We start from the raw sequence: 13,207 nt of genomic DNA, 5'->3' as shown, positions 1-13,207 counted from the left end.
GGAGTGGTGCCAGTGTAATTACGGAAGATCGACTGTTCTACATAGCCAACAAAGAGACAGGCATAGCTGAGGCCCATACAGGTGCCCATGGCTACTCCTTTAGTCTGGAGGAAGTGGGAGGATTCGAAGGAGAAATTGTTAAGGGTGAGGACCAGTTCAGCCAGACAAATGAGAGTGTCAGTGGAAGGGTACTGTTGGGGACATCAGGAGAGGAAGAAACGGAGGTCTTGGAGGCCCTGGTCATGGCGGATGGAGGTGTAGAGGGATTGGATATCCATGGTGAAGATGAGGCGTTGGGGCCGGGGAAACAGAAGTCTTGGAGGAGGTGGAGGGCATGGGTGGTGTCTCAAACATATGTGGGAAGTTCCTGGACTGGGGGGATAGGACAGTGTCGAGGTAGGTAGAAATGAGTTCAGTGGGGCAGGAGCATGCTGAGACAATGGGTCGGCCAGGGTGGTCAGGCTTGTGGATCTTGGGAAGGAGATAAAACCGGGCAGTGAGGGGTTCCCGGACTAAGAAGTTGGAAGCTGTGGGTGGGAGATCTCCTGAGGTTCTGTATGGTCTGGGAGATGATGGTTTGGTGATGGGGGAGTGGGGTCATGGTTGAGGAGGTGGTAGGAAGAGGTGTCCTCGAGTTGGCGTTTGGCTTCAGCGGTGTAGAGGTCAGTGTGCCAGACTACCACTGTGCCCCCTTTATCTGCTGGCTTGATGGTGAGGTTGGGATTGGGGCAGAGGGATTGGAGGACTGTGCGTTGTGAGGGTGAGAGGTTGGAGTAGGGGAGGGAGGGTAGACAGGTTGAGGCAGTTAATGTCCCGGTGGCAGTTGGAAATGAAAAGGTCGAGGGCCGGTAATAGGTCAGCACAGGGTGTCCAGGTGGATGGAGTGTGTTGGAGGTGGGCGAAGGGGTCCTCGGAAGGTGGGCAGGAGTCCTGATTGTAAAAGTAAGCTCGGAGGCAGAAGCGGCAGAAGAAGTCTTCGACATCACGGCATGTATTAAATTCATTGATGCATGGGCGGAGAGGGATGAAGGTGAATCCTTTGCTGAGGACTGATCGTTTGTCCTCAGTGAGGGGGAGTTCGGGGGAATGGTGAAAACTCGGCAGGGCTGGGAGCTGTGATCTGGTGTGGGTGTGGAGCTGGGAGTGGGGGCGGAGCCGTTAACTGGAGTAGGTGTGGTGGTAGGGGAATGAGGGTGGAGTCATGGGCAGGGGTGGTGTTCCCCTCAGGGTTCTGGGGGGCGGGGATGGTGACAGTGGGATCTGTGGGGGGGCGTGTCAGCAGAATTCAGGTGAGTGGCATTGGTGGGGGCAGAAGTGGTGGCAAACACGGCAGTAGGGGGGACGGAAGTCACTGAGCGTGTGACATCAGCGTTGATGTGAGGGATGGAAGTGATGTCACGTGTGGTGTATGAGGAATTGTGAGGGGCGGAAGTGGCTGTGGAAGCAGCCATGATGGGGGCAGAAGTGACATCATCAATCAGCGTGGGGGTGGTGGCTGCACGAGCTGCATGGCTAATGGCGTCCGAGCAGTTCCAGAGGCTTAGAGACCATTGAGTCTGTTCTGCTATTCAATGTGACTATGGCTAATCTACATCCTAAACTCCCTTTACCTTTATGTCCACATCTCTTAATGTCTTGGCTTGCAAAAGCCTATCAATCGCTTCATAAATTAATTATAATAAAAGGTCATAGGACAGTGTCAGGATATAAGTAACAGAATGGTGGCTAGCTCTAAGACTGAATAGAGTTGGAGTAATTGATATCTGTTCTGAAAGCTAGAAGGTAGTGGGGAAATAGTAACCCACAAAGATAATTGCTGTTGCAATGTTGTCCACAATATACATTAACAATTTTGACTTCGGAATCAAAAGCACAACTTCAAGGTTTACAGACAAAAAACAGAAAATTGCCAGAGGTTATTCTTTACTCAGGAGGACTCAAGCAAATTGCAAGACAACATCAATCAACTGAAAAATGGGTATATGATTGGAAAACAAATTTTAATGCAAATAAATGCAAGGTTTTAAATTTTGGCGAGAAAAATGACGAGGTTGCATATTACCCGGAAAACAAGGATCTGAATGCGATGAGGAGCAAAGGGAATACAATCTGCACAAATAACTAAAAGTAGCCGCAGAGGTTAATGAGGGCATCAAAAAAGCAAAATCAAGCACAAAGCTTTATTTCTACAGGAGTTAATTTAAAAGTAGAGAAGTTATGTTAAACTTGTAGTCTAAACTTTAGACTACATTTTGACTAATTTTGTTGCTATATTCTGGAAAGGATAAAGACCATAAGATACAGGAGCAGGAGTAGGCCATTCGATCCATTAAATCTGATCCACATTCAATCATGGCTGATATGTTTCTGAGCCCCATTCTTATGCCTTCTCCTCAGACTCCACACACACAACCACTGCTCATCTGTCAAGCTAATCCAACTCCATTGTTACCAATTCACCTTCACTTTTTAGGTGACTATTCTTTTAAAAACCTGGCATTCTCAGATTCCTGGCCTGGCTTTCACTCCCACCTATTGGATCAGATGACATTCCTGTTCATTTCAGGCAGGAAACTGTCCGATGTTCAAATAAAGTTTGATAAAATAGCCGTCGTACAAAGGTTTTCCTCTGGCTCGCCAGGCATGTCCACCTTGACCACAGCTTAAAAGTCAATCCCAAATATGTGCTGTGGCATTCCAAATGATCAATTTACATTCCCTGATTAAGGTATCGTAAACGTTTAATTTTAAATGTACCGCATCTTTGGAAAACAAGAAATGCAATACTTAGTTCATCTGTTCTATTTTTGTTATGAACAGTAAAAGGCAGGAAAATTACTTCACCAGTAATATTGAATGGTTAGTATTATTACTGAAAAATGATTTCTTCTTCCAGGCAGATTATTCAGATGACCTCTCCTGAGCCAGATTACTGTGCTCCGAAGTAAGCTTACATTATACTCATTTTTCCATACAGACAAGCTATACATTCAAATTTTTAACACTATCCAGTCTCCAGCAAATGATCAATTCGACCATTGGCAAATGTGACAAAGGTGTCATGATTTCCACTTTAATTTAATCAATTCACACTTTAGGACCTGCTTGTCTCACCCTGGAAAGACATACATCTCTTGCTTTTAATGGACTTTGACCTCAGCTTTAGCTCGCTCTCACTATTCACCATCTAATCAATCATATGATATTCATACAGTACAAGTCTAGGACAACCATAAATTCAGCTAATAAATAGTCTACATTATCACATTTGAGTCAGTGTATCTGTTTTTAAATAATTCTTCAGCTTTTCCAGTGTATCACTGCTGAGTTACAACACTTGCTATAAACACACACTCATGACTTTTCTAACCTTTAGGCCATCAGACTTAACTTTATTTCCTCATTTCATGCAATGTTATTTAACTTCATTTCAACTAATCCAGTAAATTTTAGGTTACTACACAAGCATTCAGTTAACCTGAGAAACCTTGACTTTTAGAAAAACACCATGTCATCGGAAAAGCAACGTCTGACAAATAACATTGAGCCCATAGAAGGACAATAGGTTTCCAGATAATTATGTTTGTTCTTCCCAATAATGTCTGTATAATCAACAGAGGTAGGCTAGAACTAGGCTGGTGTTCTCCAAAGTGCATATTGCTGTTTGATTTTGCTGCCTTCCATCAATTTCCAGGAATTCTCTTGTGCTTTGACTATGTATTTCAAAACTATTACAAATTGCTTCATCACCTCCAAGATAAAAAATTAATTCAGATAAGTGGGCCGTGCTTTTCCTTGATCTTGTTTGTCCTGTATTTATTTTCTATCACTCCTTACCATATTCTATTTCATGTCAATATTGAACATGAATTTCTATGTACTAAACTCATTACTGATACCAGAAAGGGTGCTCATGTTAATAATTGTGAATAACAAATAATCCATACAGTTACTGAATGCAAGGAGTACAACACAATGTCATTGTCAAAGACAAACATTACAATGGACAGAACTCACCGTTTATTGGAACCAAATTGCCAGTTGGGAATAAAACCATTACTTTTATTTCTAGAAGACAAGGAAAAGTGTACATGCATAACTTAAGAAACAACACAAAAGTTACATTTGCAAGTTTAAAATGTAATGCGGTTACAGTTGGACAATTATTAAATTCCCAACTTTTCCATTCAGTCACGCAAAAATGTTGCTGGTCTTATCAGGGGATAAGGGCAGCCATTAACATGAGATGATCAAAAAGAAACAGGAATTTTCTACTACTGCTTCTTTCTCTCTCTGGAAGCCATGATGTGGAGGTGCCAGTATTGGACTCGGGTGGGCAAAGTTAAAAATCACAGAACACCAGGTTATAGTCCAATAGGTTTATTTGGAAGCAATAACTTTTGGAGTGGTGCTCCTTCATCAGGTACCTATCACAGCTATCTGATGTGATGAAGGAGCAGTGCTCTGAAAGCTAGTGCTTCCAAATAAACCTGTTGGACTATAAGCTGGTGTTTTGTGCTTTTTAACTTTGTCTCTGGAAGCAATCGTCAGAAACTGTATTGTACTACATCCGATTGTTAATGCAACACCAGCACCTCCAAATCATAAATGATACTCAGCTGCCATCACATAAAGCTGTGTGCATTGGGCCTGGATACATTTTGCAGTCGGCCGCTTTTGACTTTTCAGATTTAAAATGTGATGTAATTCTTCCTGTAGGTCATGAACAGATTGCTTGCTATTGTTACTTTCTACTCTTGACAAGAATTGCATCACCCCTTTAAGCAGCTAGTGCAGGGCCTTGACAAAGGGCCAGTCAGCTCAATCTTCTGCCTCCAACTCAGCCAGCTGCCTAATAGGAGCACGTTTTACCCTGGCTAGTCACTGAATGCAGGATAATGATGGATGACCCCCATAATTGCACAGATTTCATGCCAACTCCTCCTGATATCCACTAGACTTGCTCTAACCAGCCACTTATTGTGTGCAGGGGAGAAAAATCACCCCACATGCTGTTTTATAAAGACAGGAACAGTTTGTAACCAACAATATATTATTCTCCAGCAAAATTAAAGCTATGTGGAACTGCTGTTTTCTTCTCAAACTAAAATATCTGGCTGATGTCAAGGTCAACTGCAAGCTAATTGTTATTGGTAAGCAGCTGAGGTCATTTAAAGAGCATTTCCTGTAGGTGGATGTGTTTCTCCACAGATTGACAGGCACTAATTAATCTCCAGTTCCTCTGGAAGGTCAGAAGAAACCAACAGAATATAACTGACTTGATTTTAAAAAAACATTAAAACATATTGGGACTCAGAAATTTGACAGACCAGCCCTAATAAGCACATTGAATATAAGATATTAGAACCTGTCAAACTGGTTCTGCCAGTGTGCCATGACTGAACTTTGACCTGAAGTTCACTTTTTCATCTGATCACCACATGATTCCCTTGACTAACATCATGAATGACTAACCATCCTCAGCTCTTCAAAAGGCTCAGAAGCCTCTATGTAAACAAAACTCTCCTCAGTCCAAATTTGCCGACAATGTTCCCAAATCCCAGACCAGCTTGTGAGGAGAAACTTCCGTATAATATCTGCCCTATCATGCCCTTTCAGAATCCTATATGTTTCAATCAGGTCACCTCTCAATATTGTGAATTCAACACATGCTATTCAATCTCTCCACATTGACTCCTCAGATGAAAAAGTTGTCCAAAACTGTAAATGTTTGAAGTGTCCAGTCTAAGGCAACTATGGGAAAAACATGGACTGATTTTGAGGTATGGTCTCACCAAAATCCTGTACAATTACAGCAAGTCTCCTTTACACTTCCACTCTGATTTTCAGTTAACAACAAGAAATGTGTCTTCCCAATTACTCATTGTGCCCGCATGTTAACTTTGTGTTGTACGTGCAAGGACACCGAAATCCCTCTGAGCATCAACAATGATTTGTTTCCCATCATTTAAAAAAAAATGTCTTTTATTCTTCTCATTAAAGTGAATGATCTTCTATCGTTCCAGATTACACAAGCTATTTTGAGAATTTTCCAGAAGTAGAAATTCCTTGCTTTCTCCACTCTTTGCGTCCTCCACCTTCAGCCAAAAAACTGTCTGGCAACACATGGGGACTGAAAGATGGGACCACTGAGTCTAAAAAACTGGAAATCCCACTCAAGAGTACAATCCCAGCATAAAACGATCATGGTAACTGGGGAGTATGTGGAATACAAGAACTGAACATGTCTCCCATCGAGGAGGCACTTGGGAGCATTTCAGGTTATAGAAACCAGGGAAGGATGCAGGAAGTGGAAGAGTGGTAAAATCTTGAAGAAGCCACCCCAATCCAAATACCTCTTTGTTGCCAGTCTTTGACCCATACAGTGAAACCTGCCTGGATGTCGCCTTCTTTCTCTGTTCCCCAGCTGCATGTCTTGAAACAGTGGAATGAGGTCTTTAAGCAGTCATTAATTGGGTTAGCTGCCCAACACCTTATCCTGCCCTCAGTAACATGGGGGACAGATTGCAGTGACAGGTCAGTTGATGGCCTACTTTACTTTATGTACCTCCCTTTCTTTCAAATAAGCTAGTGGTTCTATGAATAGGGGTTGCTAAACCTCATCCCCTTGTGCCACTATTCTGCCCAACTACAACCGAATTACATTGAATTGCAGACTCTTCGGCTGAAATTTTTTGCCCATTCAAAAAAAAATTGAGTGCAGGACCACTTCCCTCAGTTCAGAGGTGTATCCTGTGATGCAATCTTATGGGAGGCAGCCAGTTAAAGGCTCCCTCTTTGTTCAAGATTCCATTAAAGATGCTAGGGTGGGAGAAGTAAATGGATAGTGACCTAAATGTCACCATCGCCACTGTGACAGCTGGTCACTGCTGGGGCTGATGGAGAGTGACAGAGTGGCTCAAATGGAGCCAATTTTGCAAGACTTTTAAAGAGGGATCTTACACAATGAAAGCCTGGAGTAGTTGGGGTCATCAATGTGGAAGGGAAACCCTTGTGAGTCTGTGATAGTTGTAAACCATGAGGTCCTTCCGGCTGCCATTCCATTGGCAAGCAGCAAAGAAGGTTTTGGATGGGTCTCCTCTTCAGGCCAGTTGAACCACATAAGTTGCCAAACAGAGCTTCCTGCCACCACTGTCATTCTATCAGCAGCAAGGGAGTCCTCTGTGATGTGGGGAAACTGGCAATGACCAGCCTCATAACAATGGTGTCACTTCACCCTTATCCTTCACCGAACTCTGCGAAGGCAAAAGTGAGGACTGCAGATGCTGGAGATTAGAGTCAAGATTAGAGTGGTGCTGGAAATGCACAGCAAGTCAGGCAGCATTCGAGGAACAGGAAAATTGGCATTTCGGGCAGGAGCCCTTCATCAGGAATAGTTCACTGAATTCACTGAGCTCTGTCTGACTGACTCTGATAGTCCCAGATCCTTCATACTCTCCGCCCATTATGCCCTTTTCTTCCAAGTGCAATCCCTACAGTGGCCACCGCTCCCTTTAGCTCTGACCCACCAACTGGCTTACAACTCTCTGGGTGGGCTACTATCCTTCATTAGGAGTAGATGCAATCCTGTGTTCCACAGACCACCAAAGCAGGATCACGTCTCACTCCCAGAGGCATCAATTGGACCCTGTTACAATAATTACTCCAGTCCTGTGTTACATTTAGCATCTTCTAATCTTCTTTTACAACTCAGAGTCTAGGGAACTATGGAAGATCTCAACCAATCCATTCACTATCTCAGAAGCCAGGCTTTTAGAATCCTAGGAAGTAAATCGAAAGCCCACGAAATTGGTCACCTTTAGTTCTTAAGAAGATCCAGGAAGGTTTGTTGGCTTTTGCACATATAAAAATTCTCCATCCTGAATCTAACTTTTATCAAGGATGAGACTTATAGGGCCAGTGGTGGGCATCAAATCAGGTACCCAGACTGTAATGTCAGGGAGTGTTTTACACTGGCTCTCATTTCAGAATAGTTTCTACATTGACTCTCAAAAGCTAGAGGGAATCCTTAACTGTTATGCAAATATTACAGTTGATACTCACACTGCACTGCAATAAAAAATACAAATATTGCACAAGACAGAACAATCAGAGAAAACAAAGCAGGAGTTTATTATTTGGGTTTTAAGAGATGGGCGTTAGAGAATTACAGTACATTCAAATTCATTTGTACTTTAGCAATAACTTAAAACTCACAAGCTGACAAACAATAAAAACCTAGACCATATGATACCTAACTTCTTATTAAACAGTTGGAGTTTAATACTCAGTCAAGCATATTTATGGAAAATTTCAAATGATGTAGTCCAAAACTAAACATTGCAAGTGTGATTGCTTGAAATGTATTTCTCATTTACTGCTCAGTGTGTAATATTTGTTTCTGTGACACATATGCAGAATCAATTATGAAAGATTGTACTGTAGCTCAAACAGTCTTGTTCTATTATTTAACATGGTTGGTTGAATTACTTCATTTTCTGATTTCAAAAGCGTTAACAGTTGTGGCAGTTAAAAAATGATTATCTTCTAGCTGTTTGAGTCATTTTTAGTTAATGAAGTCAGTAATGGTTACAAAAACAAGCTGGCATGTTTGACTTATTTATTCATAATTTTCAAGTTATATTCATTTTTATAAGAATGCTAAAGTAGTCAGTTAAGTGCTTGCACTGTTACAACATTGAAAAAAATCATAACATTACAAATAAATACAAACTGATCGCACACTGCACTATTTTATTTCTCTCCATACTAGCTGTAAGACAACAAGCAACACAAAGTTCCAAGTTAGTTCCCTGACCGAAACACAAACATCATTGTATTTTGATTAACTACCAAAAGGTTCCATTGACAATTCCACATATCGACTGAATCAGAAAATGTTGAAATATATAACAAAATAAATCATGGAACAGCTTACATCACAAATTAATATTCAGATAAATGTCTTCCTTAACAATCAGAGATTTAATGATCATTTTTGATGATGGCTACAATTACAATTAGGAGTTAATTCTGTATCAATTTACATGTGTACACTTTACACACATACTGTGAGACAATGGTCTGCTCTTAGCTTACATTGTTAGAAATATTAGCATATAATATGTTAATAGTATAGATATTTCTTATCCCATGGGTGACCGCATGTAAAACAGATACCTTGTTTAAGAGTATGAACTACCCTCCAGAGTATAAAAGCAATTGTCTGTGGCAATTGGAATCTGGCTTAAACAAGTAATTGCCACTTGAAATAGAGAAAACAAATTCCTTAAAAAATGTTATTTTATATATCAGCTCTCTTATTTGAAAATATAGCCACTTGTGCTTATTCCTCAGTCCAACACAAAAAGTCCAGTTGTGTACTCGATCAAGGTGATGCATAGATGTACCTGATTCTCTGTGTGTAACCCTGACCATAGCCTGTCCTTCAGTTGCACAGCTAATGATCTTTAATCGCAAAAATCTAATTCTGTAGGCCTCCAACTCCCTAATGGCTGTTAATTTCTGTGTTAACAACTGACAGTCCTGCACAGACATCTGGATGTTGAACAAATATCTTCCCTTCAAATCTCCCATGCCCCAAAAGCTTGTTAGCATATAGTTAATTAGCTTTCAATAAAAGGTAAAATCCGATCAGCCAGCAAAACTGGAATACATAACTTCCCATTTTGTTATATTTACAGCTTGCCTGAAAATCCCAATAATTCAATGCTTCACTTTAATGCCGCAAGTAATTAAAAGCTGCTCTGAGGTTTGCAGCTTTTAGTTTAGGCAATTAATGCCCATTGAAAATGGTTGATTTCAAAAAAAGATCAAAGCAAGTAGAACAATTTGGAGAAGATGTGTAATTAGTAATCACAGCTCTGAAATTGAGGAGGTGTTTCTATAAGACAGAATGTTTATCCCCATTTATTTCACCACTGCCAGACATATGTTCTGAATTTCTCTCTCAATATCCTTATATCAAATATTTAGAGTTACTGCAAGCAAAAGCAGTTAAGAGTTGACAAGAGGTAATGCTTGGAAAATATAAACAGGCTACATTCTTCAACATGCCACCTTTCCCACACCAGAGCATTTCAGAGTGCAATAAAAAAACTAAAATTCATATACTTCCAACTCTGCAAAACATTTCATATCACATAATTGCATATTAATGCAAATAGTACCACTCACAACCTAAAGAAAAAAAGACATGATTAAACTGCAACTGCCCAGTGAGCTCTCACATCATAACAATCCCAATGAGTCTTTTTTAAACTGACAAGCATGTTCCTTTAATACTGCGAGACTGCAAGTATTATTTGCATATTAACATCAAGAAAGGATCACTTGAACTCACCATAACAAGCCAGGAGAAGCCCAGATTTCTTGCAGTCTGCTTGTAGAGTTCCCTTCGGTTTTCCAGGTTTGAAGCAGGAGGCTGTAGTCTCCAGTGCAGAGGTTAAAATACCCGAATATAGGAATGTGTCAGCTCAAACAAAGGATTATCTTTCTCAGTCTGCAATTCTCTTCAGTTTCTTGAACAAATCTGTCTGGAGGCTATTGTAGCAGTGCTGATTATCACACTTCTGTGAGCAAGTACAAAGCACTATGCATACTGCAAGTTTTCCTTATTTCTTAATTACTTCAGTTCAGTCCAATGCCTGACAAAATATCAAGTATATCAGTGTCCACAGAAGATTCTTTCCAGAGGAAAGCACTCTTTCTTCCCTGCCACACGGTGTAAATGCCTTTCACCCTGGGGAGAATGAATACAATCAACACAATCTGAATTGTAAGTGCACTGAATTTGGATAGCAAATGGCAGCATACATTTAGTGAACCCTAGACTCCTGTCATCAGATTGACAGGTAAAAGCTTGTTTTAGCCAAGCAGTGCTCATATAAGATGGCAGGATTTGATTTACTGATATTAAAAAGAATCCCCAGTTAAATATTCTATGGAACAAAATGCCTGGTTTTCAAAAATAGTCATACATATTTGAGGTCCTCTTTTCCAAGTCAAGGGTACAGTATAATTATTTGGATTATGAAAATGATTGATCCTAGCTAACATCAATCAGAAATCCATACAATTTCAAATCTGAATACATTACTTAAGTGAAATGACATCTAGATGGCTGATGCCAGAAGTACATCCGAATGACTAATATTCAGCAATAACCATGCTGCCAAATTGTACTGTAGTTTAACATTTGATTTAATTGAGGCTTTATCTTTTTCATACATATTGGTTTTCCTTTACATCATTCAGATCACAAATCAAAGAGCAACCTAATTCTACTCAAAATGACTATGCTAATTATCATGGGGATGGACAAAATGAAAGCAGTACAGAATATTTACTGATTTTTGAATATTTAACAATACTATATTATGCAATTTGAAGATTAACCTGTTTCAATTAATTTTAAAGCAGTTGAAAGTTTATCATGGAACTGAAATTGCTAAAATAGGAAAACCTCACAGAATCATACCGTGGTATGTTGTTAATTTTTTTTAATACAGAACAGAAACATTTTAAGTTGGCACTAAAAAGAATTAGAATCAGTATGTGTTCCCTTGGAAATCACAATTTAAAGGGAGTTCGGAGAAGGTCATGAATGATATATTGCTACAGAGCTCAGAGAGTCATCAGTATTTTTAGAGCAGCTTTTATTTAACACATGCATGTCTCATATTCAATGGCACACAACATCTGAACTACGCAAGCCCCTGACAATCAATGACAAAGAAGTCACCTCGACTAGTTTCTTATTTCAAACTGGGACCAAGAGTTTCATCACCTACATTGGCAACCTTCCGTTATTCATCTCTATCTGTGTCACAGAGTCCTCTGAATATAATCTGACTTTAACCATGCAATTTATTGCCTTTAATTAGACTGAGCACCGCAGTAAGGATACTGACAGAAATAGTACTGATCCAGACTAACCTTTAGAAGATTTGAGGATATTAATATAAATTTTAAATGTCAATTATGTGTTTTTAGGCCATTATGTTATTACCACAATACTATTTGATCAATTCATATCAACCATCAATTACTCTATGTGAAATGGAAGCAAGCATGTTATCATCAAGCAATTTTAATTGATTTGGATTTGCAAATGAATAATCAAATGTAAACTGCTAAACTTATATTGAAGATTCTCATTAACAGGTAAAATTGTAGATAAATATAGAGTCATAGAGTAAAACAGCATGGAAACAGACCCTTCAGTCCAACGAGTCCACACCAACCATGTTCCCAAACTAAACTAGTGCCACCTGCCTAAGCTTGGCCCACAACCCTCCAACCTTTCCTATTCATGAACGTATCCAAATGTCTTTTGATTGTTGGAACTGTATCTGCATCCACCACTTTCTCTGGCAATTCATTCCACACAAGAGCCATTCTCTGTGTAAAAATGGTGTCCCCATGTCCTTCTTAAATCTTACTCCTCTCACCTTAAGAGTATGCACCTTTGTTTTGAACTCCCCCACCTCAGGGAAAAGACCTTTGTTATTCACCTTGTCTATGCCCCTCATAATTTTATAATATCTTTGTGTATATACACTGTTAGACAGTTAAATAAATTCTGAGCCAGTGTTAGGTTGGGAAAGAGCTCCACTCGTGACCAGGATAATTCATATAACAGGGAGAAAGTGAGGACTGCAGATGCTGGGGATCAGAGCTGAAAAATGTGTTGCTGGAAAAGCACAGCAGGTCAGGTAGCATCAAAGGAGAAGGAGAATCGACGTTTCGAGCATAAGCCCTTCTTCAACCCTTTTCCTGAAGAAGGGCTTATGCCCGAAATGTCAATTCTCCTTCTCCTTTGATGCTGCCTGACCTGCTGCGCTTTTCCAGCAACACATTTTTAAGCGCTAATTCATATAACACTCAACATCAAAAGGAAGATTCAACCTTCCTGCATTAGATGAAATTTCCATTTTCTCTTATATTCTATTTCCTATTGAGCAAATAATAACAGAAAGGAGTCCCATCTCAACTGTACTCATACATAATATTTTGATGATGTTTTAGATTACATATTGACTCTAGTTTTGCTGCAACAGGGCATCTCACCTATCCACAGTGAGTTGAATTTCCTGCTAGATGTTTGGGTTTATATCTTTTTGTGTGGCAAGTTGCTGAAAATGCAGGTTGCTATTAGCACAGCAAGAAAACAGGGCATCTGGCA

At 40.0% G+C, this 13,207-nt stretch overlaps 1 protein-coding gene across 3 annotated transcripts in view; it reads right to left on the bottom strand.

Annotated features, from left to right (window-relative positions):
* The window catches only part of rbfox1 (RNA binding fox-1 homolog 1), a 1,745,467-nt gene extending 1,734,719 nt beyond the window's left edge, over positions 1 to 10,748 (bottom strand). Inside the window, exon 1 of one of the 3 annotated variants that reach the window (XM_072559568.1) lies at positions 10,364 to 10,748. In XM_072559568.1, coding sequence (XP_072415669.1) covers positions 10,364 to 10,366 — 3 coding nt within the window. In that variant the 5' untranslated portion in view covers positions 10,367 to 10,748. The remainder of the gene's footprint in view (positions 1 to 10,363) is intronic. The other 2 variants (XM_072559572.1, XM_072559574.1) reach the window with 2 other exon arrangements.
* Between the last annotated feature and the right edge of the window lie 2,459 nt (positions 10,749 to 13,207).

Source organism: Chiloscyllium punctatum, chromosome 40, assembly GCF_047496795.1.
Source record: "Chiloscyllium punctatum isolate Juve2018m chromosome 40, sChiPun1.3, whole genome shotgun sequence".
Lineage (NCBI taxonomy): Eukaryota > Metazoa > Chordata > Chondrichthyes > Orectolobiformes > Hemiscylliidae > Chiloscyllium > Chiloscyllium punctatum.
Note: the sequence above shows the minus strand (reverse complement) of the source record. Positions and strands in the feature narration are given on the sequence as shown.